This window comes from Diadema setosum, chromosome 22, assembly GCF_964275005.1.
Source record: "Diadema setosum chromosome 22, eeDiaSeto1, whole genome shotgun sequence".
Classification (NCBI taxonomy): domain Eukaryota; kingdom Metazoa; phylum Echinodermata; class Echinoidea; order Diadematoida; family Diadematidae; genus Diadema; species Diadema setosum.
The window spans coordinates 17,799,073-17,814,809 of record NC_092706.1 but is presented as its reverse complement, the minus strand read 5'-3'; the positions used below and the strand labels follow the sequence as shown (position 1 = coordinate 17,814,809).

The following is a 15,737-nucleotide window of genomic DNA, read 5'->3' as shown; positions in this document are numbered from 1 at the left end:
ACTATTCATTTTCCTCTATGATTCTCTTTTGTCTGTGTATTTTACCTCCTGTGATGCGTGATGTAGCTGTTGGCAAGAAAGTTGGATTGATCTCATCATTGCAGAATGGCTCACTGCAGCAGATGATGGACATATCACTGGTAGACTCCACCTGGCAGTTCATCCTAACCTCTGCCTCCGTGTTCAGACAACCCTAGAGTGTTACAATGATAGACTCAACATGCTCCAGTCACTTCTCTACAAATTATCCAAATTTTGAATTAGTAAAATTTTACAAAAATAACAAATATATTGATAACCTCCAAAACTTTGTTACTTAGATCAAATCACACAATTTTCACTAAGTGTTTGTAAATATGATTCTAGGCACCACTGTTGTCTGTAACACACTATTTATCAATCTTACATTATAGAAACATTGTTAGTATACTAAATATCCAAGAGGATAACTCTTGTAATAAAGGAAGGTGGTCAGCAGAATTATGCCATGTGTATGGAGCCATGGGGAAATAATTGATTCATCCCATAGTTCTGCTTAATTCATATTTTACGAAGTAAACTTTTTACAGACCTTCAAAAACACTTTGCACTTTCTTTTCAGAAGTGACTTCTAAGATGGCTAAAACAACAGATTTCAATTTGCATTGGAAATAGATGGGCTTGGTCACAGATGACAATCTTATAAAATCAGAAAGTTCACCATGATTTATTCAACCCTTTATTGATGCATGATTACCCGGTAAGCTCTTCCCACACTAAAATTTCCTTTACTAAATTGAATTTCCTCAAGAAAATTTGATCTTGAATATTAACTACATAATTTACGGTTCCCTTTATCCCGTAGCTACACTATTCCCTGTCTGGGGAGAGCGCCATCAGCTAACTAACCCATCTTCTTGAGATGCGGCCATGGTCGTCGGAAGATATGGAGGTGAAGCACTTCCTGGCAGCTGTGCACATGCTTGTGCCATCACAGCTCAGTTGGTCACACCGGCACTGGATGGACGTGTTCTTGTTGGGTACATCTGCTACATACATGTCTTGGCTGGCTCGCATTGTCGACACTGAAAAAAAGAAAAGAAATGAAACCAGTGACAAGTATTTTATGCCAGATTAGGCCCTTTAGCTTTTTTTCTTAGAAATTTTTTTGTGTCATTTTCATTCAGAGGTGGAACATTCCTTCTGTGAGAACTGCACGATCACTGTGTAATTTCTGTCTAACTTCCCCATGTGCTCATGATGTTCCACAGTCAAGAAATAATGTGAACCAAGGCATTAGCAGAATGTGAAAAGAATGCAAAGTGTCACTTTTTTCCAATCTGTACATACATTCGTATGTAAAACAATAAGACCACAATTATCTGGCCATCGATGATCCGGATTCTTTGCTATCCGGATGTCGACTGGCTGACTTTTTATGTTTTCATGTGTTTTCAGTGCCAAATCTCACTAATAAACAAACACATGTTCAACCATTATTGTATGAATACACAACGGGACATATTCCTATCATCGCAGTGAAACAGTTCATTATGCTTGTCACTGGCACTGAGAGCACAGCAGTGGTTACTGTACAATGCAGCGGCAGTATTTGACAAGTCACAATTTCAATCTCATTATCGATCAATATCAATCAAACAAATAATACATGAAGGGATATTTTACGTATATTTCATTTTATTTCCAAATCGATCTATGAAGTATGAAACATGACAATGCCATGCAGATAATCATAATACTAGTGAATTGGTAGTTAACATGTGTATACCCCGAGCATGACATGCTAAAAAGAGCTGTATTTGAGTAAGATCGGTTTCACACGAGAGAAAATTCGTAACTTGAATCATCATTGTAATGATGATTGCAATTCGTCTTTAGAATTATCGGACCTTACACACGCTCGCTCGAAAACTGTGATTAGAATTCAAATTCTCGAGCTGAGGCGCTACGTAATCCTTGGCGACTTGTCAATCAAAACGTACGATCGAGTGCATGCATGCGGCACGCGTATTATCTACGGAAGTGCTTGAAAGGTCACGTAAGCTCCGCCCCTCAAAAGATGTTTTGGAGGTCAAGCATTACACACGCAAACTTCGCACCATAGTTTGAGTGAAACTTCACTGGAATTCACCTACGGACTAGAATTTGAATTCGTGATTGTGATTAGCATTCGTGATTCTAATTTGCTTCCACACGTGCTAAAAATTCATCATTAGAATTATTTTTCACTGGAATCATCATTCAAATGACGAATTTTTGACCGTGTGTAACTGCTCTATATCTCCCTTATCCGGCCAAATAGATTATCCAGACACCTGCCTGTCCCGACGTACACATATCAGAGAAGCGCATGATAGAATAACTGTATCTGAAATTACACTTGTGCAAGAAAAACCCAACCCAAATCTGAAACAACACACACAAAAAGTGCATCATTGACTGATTTTTTTTTTTCTGGTGTGGGTGTGTGTGTGTGGGTGGGTGGGTGGGGGGTTACAGAATGTAAACTTCATGTGATGTCATTAGCAATTCTCAAGTAACTAGTCAAAGGAAGCTACCTCTTCTCTCTCGGCACACAATACCTGTCTGAAGCAATGTCTGTGACATGACAACTTGCTGCCTATGAGCAAAAGAGGGCGCTTCAAGTACTTACTTTTATGCAACAGGCAAGTATGTACAATATTTAAAAAAAAAAAAAACTATGTGCACAAACACATGTACACACAAAAGAAGAACATTCCATAATGATGAATGTTAGTATCAGACTAGTAAACATATTGAGCAGTTATTGTCCATCCAGTTCTCCTTCACTGGACAACCTGCATTGTTGTGCCAGCTTGTTCTCCTGACCAATACTGAGAAAAACAGTACTTTTAAACAATAACAACAGCAATCTAATCTTTATGGCTTTTTAAAAACAAAATCAAATAGTAATCACGCAAAATAATATAATGCAACAATGCACCACATGAACGTCAGGAAACACCAAACACTCTAGCCTGAGATTCATATAACAAATAAAGCATTGTTTGAATAGAACATGGCACAGCTTGCTTCCAATGCTACAAATTCAGATTCCCATCTACATTATGGGTCACAAGGATGCACTACAGAGAGTCACTTGTTGATCTGTGATCCTTAAATATTTTCCTTTCACTTCTGTCCCATAAATAGATACATTGTGGTGTTAACATGCAAAATTTCCTTCCAGAAGGGTAGATTTGGCAAGCTCTACACTATATTTCTGAACATTCCACTTCCATCCTCACAGAAATGAGCTTTAAATTACATTTGAATTTCTGATGCAACTTCCTTGATAAAAACTTGCTCTACGTCAGCCAGAAGAGAGATAGAAATATTGACAGCTGCAATAGGTTACACTGTACAAAACATTTTACATTATCCTTTCACTTTACGAGTAAAGTCCCTTTCAAACTCTCTTGACTGTTACAGCAACTGCTGTGCAACTTGCAAATGAGTCCAGGATGCTTGCAGCCACGCCAAAACTGTCGACTCTCATTTCCTATCACATTCCTCTAAAAGTGGAAAATCTCATGCCACCCCTCCTCCCTTAACCGCAGCACAACAACAGAAGCAGCAAACAACCTTTAAAGATGTACTAAAGCCTGTCAGATTATCTCAGTGATCCTGTAGAAATATAACAAGTCCAAAATCATATCATCATTGGCATTTTTTTGTTTGCTTAGCTCTACGATTTCTTGCAGAATGTTTACAGCAGTAAAATAACGTTGTTCTCTAACAACATTTCTGAGAAGTCGATATTTCTTGATGCAAGTAACTATACAAAAGTGAGAGTACTCATACAATGTACATATTTATGAAGATCGAGAAACAGCTGAAATTATTTCTTTCTTGGTTATTATCCAACAATATTCTTCACACAGTATTTTCTTCTTTTCATGGAGTTGTTTTCATTCTTTTCCTCTCTCTACTGGTAAACAATGGTGTGTATGTGTCTAGTAAATAATTTACACACAAAAGTATTCAGGTTTGCTTGGGACAAATTTCTGCATGTGCTTGAACATATTTGTTGTAGAGATGTATGATGTGAAAACCTGTCCACATAACAGTGATACATTATCATACCACGGACTTTAACTAAAATTGTGGGTTTTCAAAATATCATTCGTATTACTGGCAATTTCTGCGCACAGTTGAACATATTATGTATGTGCATGCCATATACTGTACATTTCTATATCTGCACATTTATGACAGCTCAAATTATTCATAAAGTACTAGAATGATACCATCTTTCCCCTACACTACCCCAAAAAAAGAAACAAGAAGGAGCACTCACACCTATGCAGAAATCTTCTACATTGAGGATAGTCTTAAAGGCAAGCTTACAAAGGCAAAATCTCTTGGAGAATGTAAAATACATGTAGATTGTAGGCAAAACGTAAACATACTGCCATCAGTCAGGCCCTTACTGTTCAAGCTAAGCAAAGGCTGCTTCCCCTTTAAGCATGTTGTCTAGAACTTCAGTTCATATATTAACAACCATTGAGTTATAAATGACTGTTAGAGGGGGTACAGGAAGTAAACACAGCAAATGATTGTCTGGCTTGGCATGCAGCTTGTAAGCCAGAGCGACAGAGCACTGCTAAGAAAATCTGCGAGAAATAATCCTTTCCCTGGACGCTAGGGATTTCCCTCGTACAGAATGACAAATCCAGGATCATTTCCATTCCACTGAAATGACTGTTTGTGTGATAATGCGACTGAACCAGAGCTAAACATGATCTTGAATTTCAGGTTCGTCTTATAAGATGGCCATGCATGCTAAATCAGTATGCACAAGGTTAATGCACCTTCTAGAATAGCCACGAATAACTGATTAGAGAACAGAAAATGACAAAAATAGTAAATTGCACTTCACTACAAAAAGAACACCAAACACAACTGCATTAAACATCTGCATTGTTCAAGGCAGAAGGAAATCTCTCAACAACGTATCAACAAAGGATTTCTATGCATTTAAAAATAAGATTTAATAGAATTCCTGTTTGTGGTGAGATATATAGACAAACAGTCATTGAAAAAAAAAATAATATTGAAACACAATAAGACATTTAGTCCCACTTACATGCCAGCTTGGTAAAGAAATCTTGCACTTTGTCTAACATGAAACTGCATAACAATGTTTTCCCATCACAGAAAGGAGAAAGAGATAATATCACTAATATAACATGATGTAACTCACACTCATTCAAACCACTATCCTCAACAAAGCAGTCCCTCACAGCAACAGTGACATAAGAGTCGTCTCAGACCAATGCAAACCAGACTCCTGTCAGTTCATATGCCTCAAAACCATGTGATCCAGCTTGTCTGTGCACGTGGGAAGAAATCCAGAGGGCTTTGTGCGGTGCTCAAGCTGATGGAAACATGAGCAATAGCATGCCATCCACGAGAAAGTGGTTCAAAAGCATTATACGCAGTATGCAACCTAAATATTATACCCAGTAGTTTACTTTGCTCTGGATCACAGAGATGAGTATTTTCACCACTCGTAGGTATAAAAATCTTCTGCGCGGGAATAGCATTTCTCAACAAGGACATAATGCAGTTTTTGGAGAAACCAGATGCAACGCTAGAGCTACTGAAGTACTGGCCTTTGTGTCAGCACGAGCTGTGGGTCTATTTTTGTCTCACAATTTTTCTCTTAGCCACGTTCTTCCTCTCATAGTTTGTCAACTGAAATAGCAGAAGTGATGCTGCACTTATGTGATAGAGAGTCTCAAAACAGAATTGAGTGTTAGCAGAGACAGATGCATGAAGAGAGTTCACCAGTGGCCTATCTCTAAATCCTTGGGCTCTTTCTGGGTCACACGCCTCTCCAGCCTCATCCCTGATGTCACAAGAGCAGTGGTCAATTGCTGACAGCCCAACATAAGAGTCTTAATGAGGTCTGTATAATCCCCACACTTCAAAGGGCACAGCATCACTGTCATTGTGATGCGGTGTGATAGGGAAAGAGCTGTACCATTGTTACTTTGTACGAGAAGGTGAGGCAGGTTTTTGTTTGGACCACGAGGGGGACGGGTCTTTCTTCTACCACATTTTTAGACATGTCTTCCTCATCAATATAGCTGGTAAACACATATGTACAGTCTTGAGCCCCTTTCTCACTTGGTTTTCTTAGTCCCATACAATATAGCCCTGCACTATCCTAAATCCAGAACTATCAGCAGCCCCTTTTCTCACTTGCATTTTCAGTGTAAGTTACACATGACATCCAAAAAGTTCTTCAATTCTCATTAAGTGAAATAAAACTCAATTTGATTTTTTTTTCTTCTGTTTTTAATAGCCTTAAGTGTGATGGGAGGGGGGTGGCTGTCTCCTCTTGTGGGGACAAACACTCCCCTCTCAGGACTCCACTATGATGCAGGTATAGTATCCAGGTACATAGGCATAATGTAGAATGCAACAATAAATACAAATGCTTGAAATGAAGGTAAAGGACCCATTCTTGGAAGCAGGCCCAAGGAGAATAGAACAATGCTCTTTAATACAATAGTAGTGCCAAAGTGTCTGCTACTCACAAGATATTGACCACACCCTGCTTAGCAGACAAGAAGTGAAAGAAAACAAGGAGGGGAGAGGGGAGGACCAGGTGAGGACCTGAAGGAGTAAGAATGGTGTAAGGATGGAAGAATGGTTTGATAAACATATCTTTAAAGACATCAGCAAACTATAGGGCGAGCAGGAAAATCAGGAAAAGTTTGTTGAGAATAGCTATTTATACACAATCATATCCATGTCGTTTTTTTTAATCCTTCGGACAAGTGCCCCAATAATTACAAAAACTTTGCTATGAATACATAAATTGATACTTAATACTGGTAAGGATGTAATATGGGTATATGATCTTATGTTGTAAATACTTGTATCTTTCATAATAATGAATAAATTAGGAATTTCAAGCTAAGAATTTGGCATCCTTACTCAAGCTGGTAGAGCATCATTCTCATGTTATAAGGAATATCAAAATAAGCCTATAATTCTGAATAATGACTTCCATGAACTATGCTCATGATTTTATTAGGACAATACTAATTTTGCTCAGCCTTTGGTCAGCTTTTGCTAATACTCTTCATACCTCCTTGGCTTGGCTAGACAGATAAGTAAAGACACTGGGGCAAGTGAGTATAGAGAATTGAAATAAACCTCTACAAACTACAAAGAGAGGATAGCAGAGTATGCCTGGCTTTTAATAGTAGGACTTGGGATTACTATAAAACTCAATGTAAACTATGAAAGCATTCCATACCCAAATGCACTATGCACAGTAATTGCGTCATTTTAAGTACACATTTTTCTTATTTTCTATTACAATCTATAATCACATTACTTGAGTTCACCTTTATCGCTAGTTTCCCATAGCAATTTCTTAAGAGCTGTTAAATTTTCTCGTTCTTATGCGACACAGTTTAGTACAATGTACTTTGCATGCATAAATTTTTACTCCTTTCTTTTTTCTTTTTTTTTTTGAATGAAAAAGTTGTAGCTTTGTCAGGAAATAATCAAGTGCTTGGGGGCAGCCTTACATGTAAAGTAATGTGTGTCAGATTTATACATTTGATTGTGTTTAAATAACCTTGCCTATTGCCCATCAGGATCTGTGAGAGATTTTTTTTTTCCAAAACAGCATGTGAGTTCTTCACTCATTGAAAACTAGTCCCATACAGACTTGGGCAGGTGTCTATGGGAAATACATGTTGCAGCAAATCAGCCCATCCTCAACAGGCTCATAAAATGTAATGGAATTTCTGTCTACATAGTTTGCAGTGTTGATACACACACAATACAGCAACTTTTTTATCCCTTAAATGTGCTTTGAGTGCTGATTGATGTAGAAAACTTCTTAGCATAGTGCACACTAACCAAAGTTCCCCACACAGAAAGGGTTAATTGGAATCTTGAATGTCTCTAAATTCTTAAAGCCATCATGCACAACCACACATAGCGTTCTTCAGTCTCCTGCATCTAAAAAAAGGAAGGGATCAATAGTCCATTCTTATACAATCAAGGACAATCACAAGCCATGTAAGATCTCCCAATCCTGGGCCAGTGGATGTAGGGTTATTAACCAGCAAACTTTGGCAAAGCTTTCACTATAATGAATTGGACACTGTTTAAGTGCTTCAGAATGTTGACAGATATTCAATGTTTGGGGGGGGCAGATGGGATGTGAGTGCAGAGGAATGATGGCTTAAATGTAACTGTTCTCTCCTACTAACATTTTAAAGATTACACAGATTACAATGTACATCTAGGTATGGAGATTTACATTGTAGCTCTTATTTGCAGTAATGATTCTCTTTTAAAAATATATGACAACTGCGACAATGAAATTCAAACAATTAGATTGGAAATAATCAATGCTGGTACTTTGAAAATCTAAAATGTAGGCACTGATGATGCTCACAAGAATGTATACTTCACATCTATGTTCAAACTCTGAGTTGCATGGTTTTTTGTAGCTTACAGTGCCTTTTGATAGTTTTTTTTTTTTATTCTTCACACTAACACTACACATCAGACCACAAAGAAATAGTTGCAATAGGGTTTCCTGAAAAACAACAATTTCAACCTGGAATCATGGTGAGTTAATCTCAGTCTAAGACTTCCTCCCCATCATTCCAATTAGGAAATACAGGATTATGATATGAAGGGCATTTTGAGTCACAGATGGTATTACATATACAGTAGTACCTTCATCATAGACAGATTAGGGGATGGGTAATGGATGATACAAAGCTCATTATTGCATTGGATGTACAAATGTACATGTAGGATATATCTTTGGCTTAATTGGAAATCTGATGTTCACTTTGTCGGCACGGAATACAGGACTAATGAAAATATTAATTATCACATGCATATATACAACATTGTACCTCCCCTTGAAATACCAAACGAGAAGTCCAAGCAGAATTTAGTCAATCAGAGATTATAAAGAAACTTCACGATCAAGTATATGTTGGAATATGTTGGCGTACTTCACAATTCAGCAAATATTTTTCTATCATTTATAACATAGAAAAAAAATGAAGAGGTTGTTTGTGCCTCAACTTTATCAATTACATGGTATCTTTAAATACTGTAATAACACCCTGCATGATACCAAGGCTTTGCTAAAAAAAATAATAAAACAGAACAAAATAAACAGTGGCAGCAAAGCAATGCTGTGGTATACAATATGTATTAAATTGCACTCCATCCTTTCTCATTCATCACAGTGCTTTGTTTATCATCAAGCTCTTGTGAGTCTGGGCGGGGTAAATGTGTCCACTGCCCAACGATCCCTCAATTAAGCAGTCATAAAACCATAAAATATTGACTGAGTACCATCCCTCATCATTGATCTGGAATAGAGCCTCTTTCTTTCTTTCCTCCCTCTGAATGGATCACAATGGCCTGGCTTTTTTGTGCCCACTGTGAGTAAACATCTGCTGAGCACTTGTGTTTAAGATTGATATCTCCTATTAGTGCAATAATGATTGAGAATTTGCCATACATTGTATGATTATATGTGTTTAACTTTATTTTGCATGGCACATTAAAAAAAAGGAAGCACACAAGTGTCTACAATAACCAATCTCCAACTGGATTGTATAGTATTGGTGGAGATGAGAATTGGGCTTTTAACTTTTTGTGAGATACCAAGAAATCACTTATGAAATAGAACAGAGCATACCATTTTAAGAGGAATTCAAAGTTTATTAGATGAAAATCGGGTTTGGAATCGCGGAGAAATCAAAAAACAAAGTAAAACAAAGCAATCCTAATAAAAGGTGGGTCCCGCTTTTTGTTAGGAATGCTCTTTTTTGGATATCTCAGCCATTTTAAAACCGATTTTCATCAAATAAACATTGAATCCCTCTTGGATTACATGCTCTTTCATACTTGTATTTCATGAGAGGTTTCTCATTATCTCACCAAAAAAATCTTAGAAATCTGAAGTTACAATACTGTAGGTGTCAACCAAAACTACATACACTGGGCAATGAGACTCTAACAAGGGTCTTTACCACAGAGAGTCTGTAACAAAATCATTATACATTGTCAATATTATCCTTAAATCATGGTAACTAATACCATTACTATACAATTATCAGTTTTTGTAAGTATGGCAAATAGAGAAAATGGCAATCACTGCAATTTACAAATATAAAATATGAACAAATAATAAAACCAGAAAAGCACTCAGGGAGCGCAGACCGCCGCCAAGCAGCTCATTTCTACCCATACACGCATGCTGAAAATTGCCCAATTTCACGAGAGCAAAAAAAAAAAAAAAATAAGAGAAAAGGTAAGCGCATTTACCTCATCAGCTTCCTACCAGCTGCACGGCTCCTCAAGGAGAGCATGTGTATGCAAACCTCAACCAAGCTCAGCTTGAACTCCCAAGTTCATTGACCAAACAAATTCAACTATTGGAAATACAATAATTGTATTTCCAAAATATATTTTTTTCAATCCTTCAAAAATTCATAAAAATTTCCCAGATCACTACCAAAATTTAAATATTTGTTCCTTGTGTCATTATCAACTTTTCCTGTAAGTTTCATCCTTATCCACTCACAACTTTTTTAGTTATTTTGCACACAGACAAACCAACACTGACAAAAACATAACTTCCTACCATGGCAGAGGTATAAATCTGTAACTACAGTTGTATGTGTTTCACATACAAGAACCCTGCTGATGCTATAAAGGAACAACAACTGATCCCCTGAGCTATGGCTGCCCTTCATATGATATCTTGATATTTATGTATGATCAAATCCTTGATCCCCTGCTCAAAATAAGAAATGTACAAATGTATGCTACAACTAAATCCTCGCAACTATTCCCTTGCATTATTTCATGAAAAAAAAAAAAATGCTATCATCATGATATATAAATGATCACTAAAGTTGTATTCATTTAAGTTTTCTTACTTTTGTTACTGTATAGGCATCAGATCTCTTGCATGATTAGTCAATTAATTTGCAGTTCTTATATTATTGTATGAATTTAAATGTTGACATATTATTTGTAAAGTTATATGCAATTTAGCACCTGGGCTACAATGTATAACATGAATGAATACATTTGTCAACCTTGTAATAAAAAAGTCAATATGCTACTTTTTTGTTGTTTTAAAATCCCATATGGTGATTTTGTCACAAATGGTCTACATTATCATTTAAACCATCGTCAGTAAGACCATGACTACTATATATTCAAATTCAAATTCAAATTCAAAGGTTTTATTTTCACTTTCTTTCAACAGAATATAACTACATGTACAAATGTATATGTACATGTACATGTATTGGTAAAAGTTAGTGTAAGTATTGTAAATGGTAGGTACAGTCTGTAAGCCTACATTACAACAATCATTGCAATTTACAAATTAAAAAAAAAAATATACGACAATGCATTTTCCACATATAAGAACCCTGTTGACACTTCTTATGCAGGAATAGCACAAGTATTCAGGGTTCTACAGTCTTCACAGGAATGTCGATGACAAACTATTTATAATCAGGGTTCTTTCACAGGACTTACCCAAATCCCAGTGGTTAGGTACAGGAAGGCAGGAGGATTTTATATTCCTTTAAAAAACAAGGATCTCCTCTGCCCTTTGTCTGAACTTGGCAACAAACTGGACAATGGGACATTGTCAATTTGCTGTCAGCTATTTAGGTACACTCTGTACATGTACAGTACAAGGGCTACTCCATGCATTTGTTTCGTTTTGTTCTGTATTACTGGGACCCCAAACTTTTGTGCAGATTTACAAGACATCGTCATGTACTACAATACTGCAAGTAGGTTTGTATACAAGTGTAGGACCATTCTGATGAGATGAAAAATAAAAAAAAAAACAAACTGAAAAATACCCAGCTTTAAAGAACGGAAAATTTTTCCTACTTTTTAGCAAACTGACTTTTGACATACATTGCAACTGGTTAATATCATGAATGATGTGCAATATCAGTGGGTTTCCCTGTGCTATCAAGAAAGAAAATAACACAGAGACACTATAAAATCAAGTACTATTTATAATTCGGAAAGGGAATATAAAATATATTGCTGAAAACTGGTATTACGTCATAAAACCGCCGACAATGATTCTTACCTGTAACAACTCATACAATGTACACACTTTGTACCTTTATAGATTAATTTGGACTGTCTTCTGGGTTTCCTTTAAATTATGTTTTTCTCATGTCATATCTACTCAAAGACTTTTGATATAACCTTGTCACAAACCACTCAATGCAACATCTCCCTTGACAATGCACTTGCATGTCAGAATTTTAATGCTACAGTACTGTAGATGGTACATTTAGTGAAGAGGGTAGTGCTGCATCAAATCTCTCAAGTTCTATCAGAAATTACGGGCCATGTGGCATGTAATGCAGATGTTCCTAGTGGTGCAAACTGAAATTACATTCCATGAATATAATCAACTGAATATTTGCGTAATACTAGCATAAAGCTGATTGAGGACACTTCAGTATCACTTTGATTGTAGACACGAGATAGAAAATGATTTCCGACACAGGTACAAATGTACACATAGTTCTACCATAAAGCACATTCATGTTGAAGTTACAAGTTGTACATGAATGAATATCATACTCACATCCAATACAACTTCACATTCTCAACACAGGAAAGAAAGATGAACAAGGAACATGTACAATGTATAATTGTACAAAATTATCAAACTTACTTTTCCCAAGGTGATCTGATAAACTCATGATGCAGAACAGGAAACACAAACGTTAATCTTCACAAGCAAGTCCTTCGATAGCGATCGCACTTGTGACAAAACAAAACACAAGTAACTTCGGCATCCCCCACTACAAAACAACCAGCGCCCCAGCGGACAAGCACAGCAAATACGACAAGACTTCCAGGTATCACAGCAAAGAGTGGTGCATGTTGGGCGCTTTCACACGCAAGAAATTAGGTGTTAAACAACTCCTTCCTACGGCAGAGACTATGCACCACTAGTCTCTTGCCAAAGGCTTTTGACTTTTCCTCCTAGCTTGAGTGTTCTATTAGGAGCCAAATGATCAAAACTGCATAGTAACAAAGAGATTGGTTGGTTAGTGGTTTACATTCTAACATTTACAGAAGGTCATAACTGCCCAGTAGAGTTCTTCCTGAGCATTTTTTTTTTTATTTCAGAAAAAATAAAGTAGTGTTTTCAATCTAGAGTGCTAGTGAACTTGCAGTTCATTACAGAACATTTATCATAATGATGCTTAATGTCATCACTCCTATTACAGATGATCAATACAGTAAAGCTACTGCAAGCTCTCTAGAACAAAATTTGCAGAACTGGTCTGTTTCAAAGACTATCTATACCCACAAAAATGGGGCAATGCCAAGTTTGCTAATTTGCACAGGAGTCCAACTGGCAAGGTGTGAGGAAAATATGAGAATTTCAGACAAACAAGTTCAAATTTGATGATTGTGGCCCATATAAAGACCCATGTAAGGTCCTGCAAACACATTAAAGCCTAGATTTCAACATCCCAAACTTGTCCCCTCTTTTCCTTCCTTTCAGGCTTTCTCTTCTTTTTTCTCTTCTTCTTCTTTTTTTTTTTTTTGTCCCTTCTGTTAACCCCCATTTCAGCTCTCTGTTTGTGTTGGGTTGTGTATGCGAAAGAGTTTATATCTTGTGTGTATTGACAGAAGTATTTGACAGAGATTTGACTAAACACTGAACCAATAAACATTCCATGGAGATTCCTCATCTTTGTGCGTTGCTCATTAAGAGAAAATTCTTCAAAATGAAGAGCTTTCAACCTAACTTATTATTACACCTACATTCTAGGCTAGAGCCCATTCTTTTCCCCCTAGAACCTACTTACTGTGGGTTTCTTACTTTATGATCAAATGACAAGAAATAATCAGATTGATATATCATTCTACTGTCCTACATATCTAACAGTTTAAGAAGACTTTTATAAAAAAAAAATTAAAAAACAGATTATTTTTTTTAAAGCAACAGTCCAAGACATCTTTCTCACTGACATATTTTAATACTTTTTCTATTCACTTCTTCACAAGGAATGTGGGAATCAACTATGGGATGTGGGATTTAATTTCCTCCTTACATTATCAAAGAAAACTTCCAAGAAGTAACATTCATAAAACCTTGTCATACGACCATTGTGAGAGTGAGTCACATGTAACACTTGCTAGCCAGGCCCCCTGAAACTTTTCCAAGCTCTGATTCAACCTTGCTGTGGCTATGAGCACATATGTTTCTGACAATCATGCTGTGGCAACGCATGGCATAGAGAAATAATAATGGCAGAGTGACAATACACCAGTCATGCGGCCCTGTAATTGCAAATGTGACAGTGAGCCACAGTAATGACTTTTCGTTCTCTCAGCAAAATAATGTACAGAAACACTGTTGGTCAAGGGCTTTTCAAAATCATCAAATGAATAGAAACGTAGCACAGGAAATCAAAATTTACAGCTTCTCTGAGAAAATTAACTGGTTAAACATAACATTATTCTGGTTCTCTCAACCTTCAAGCAAAAATCTTGCAAATTCCACACAAGCCATTCATTACAATTCATCTGCAATGAATTGTGATACTTATTCTACTTCTTCAGATTTGTAATGACCCATTCATTAATGATTTTTGTCATCAAAGTACTGCACATACAGTACAGAGAACATGAATGATTGAAAATAGGTAAGAATGTAAAAGGTTAGAAAATATGTAAGAAATACAATTGTAGGTAAGAAAATAGGTAAGAATGGGACAATAAGATGGCATCCCTGGTTTTTTGGTTGTTGTTGTTGTTGCTGTTTAAATGCTTAATATTCTAAGTGCATTATCTCCTCCTACATGTAGGTCTATTCTTTTCTACCATGCTACAAGAATGCTTTTTAACATCTCTTTTTTTATTTTATTCTTATTTTTTAATTTTTGCACTGCCAGTCTCATGACTGTGGAGCTGGTGATCCCAGAAAAGCATTGGGGTCAACATCCCACTCTCCAAAGAGCCAATGAGAACAGAAACAGGCCTAAGCTTGGCCCCATTAATTGCCAAAGCTATGCCCAAGCAAACGGTGGGGATAAAGAAAACTTATGCAGGTGGAGGAAAAAGACCTCTACTGACAGTTGGGATGAAAGAGGGATCTTTTAACCGTTGGAACTGGTTCATGTGGTGCTAAAAACATACTGACACAGACCCATGGAGATAGAACAAAAACATAACTTCCATCAAGAGAGAGGCTTATGGTGCTGAGTTTGCTGACCAAACATGACCTAATTCCTGATTCCAGGCACCACCTGTGCACACACTCCCAGCCCAGCTCTCATTTCGGTCCTCTTTGGTCCTGTGATGGAAGGTGAGACCAGGGAGACGGGACAGTGCCCAGGGACTGCCTCAACAAGGTGTAGTATCAACCTATCACCAAACAGAGTAACAGCGCCCTCTATAGATCAGGTAAATGGCTATTTTCACTCCCCATACACCTGTCAGACTGCAAAAATTGTTCTTCTTCTGCTCACTGATGTTACATAACACTATTTATACCATGGAACCAAATGCCAACCCATAACACATCATAAAATTATTTGAGTGCCAACACTAGCATTGGGGAGCTGTTGTACAATATATCTCCACAAAGTGCGAGCCAGGGGTATGTTTAATACCTGGATATGCCTTGGATA

General features: G+C 37.0%; 1 protein-coding gene across 1 annotated transcript in view; it reads right to left on the bottom strand.

Moving 5' to 3' along the window:
- Positions 1–15,737, bottom strand: part of LOC140245369 (activin receptor type-1-like) — a 55,461-nt gene that overhangs the window by 24,646 nt on the left and 15,078 nt on the right. The window contains exons 2-3 of the mRNA XM_072324944.1: positions 889–1,064; positions 46–193 (exon numbers count right to left, since the gene is read on the bottom strand). Coding sequence (XP_072181045.1) covers positions 46–193; positions 889–1,064 — 324 coding nt within the window. The remainder of the gene's footprint in view (positions 1–45; positions 194–888; positions 1,065–15,737) is intronic.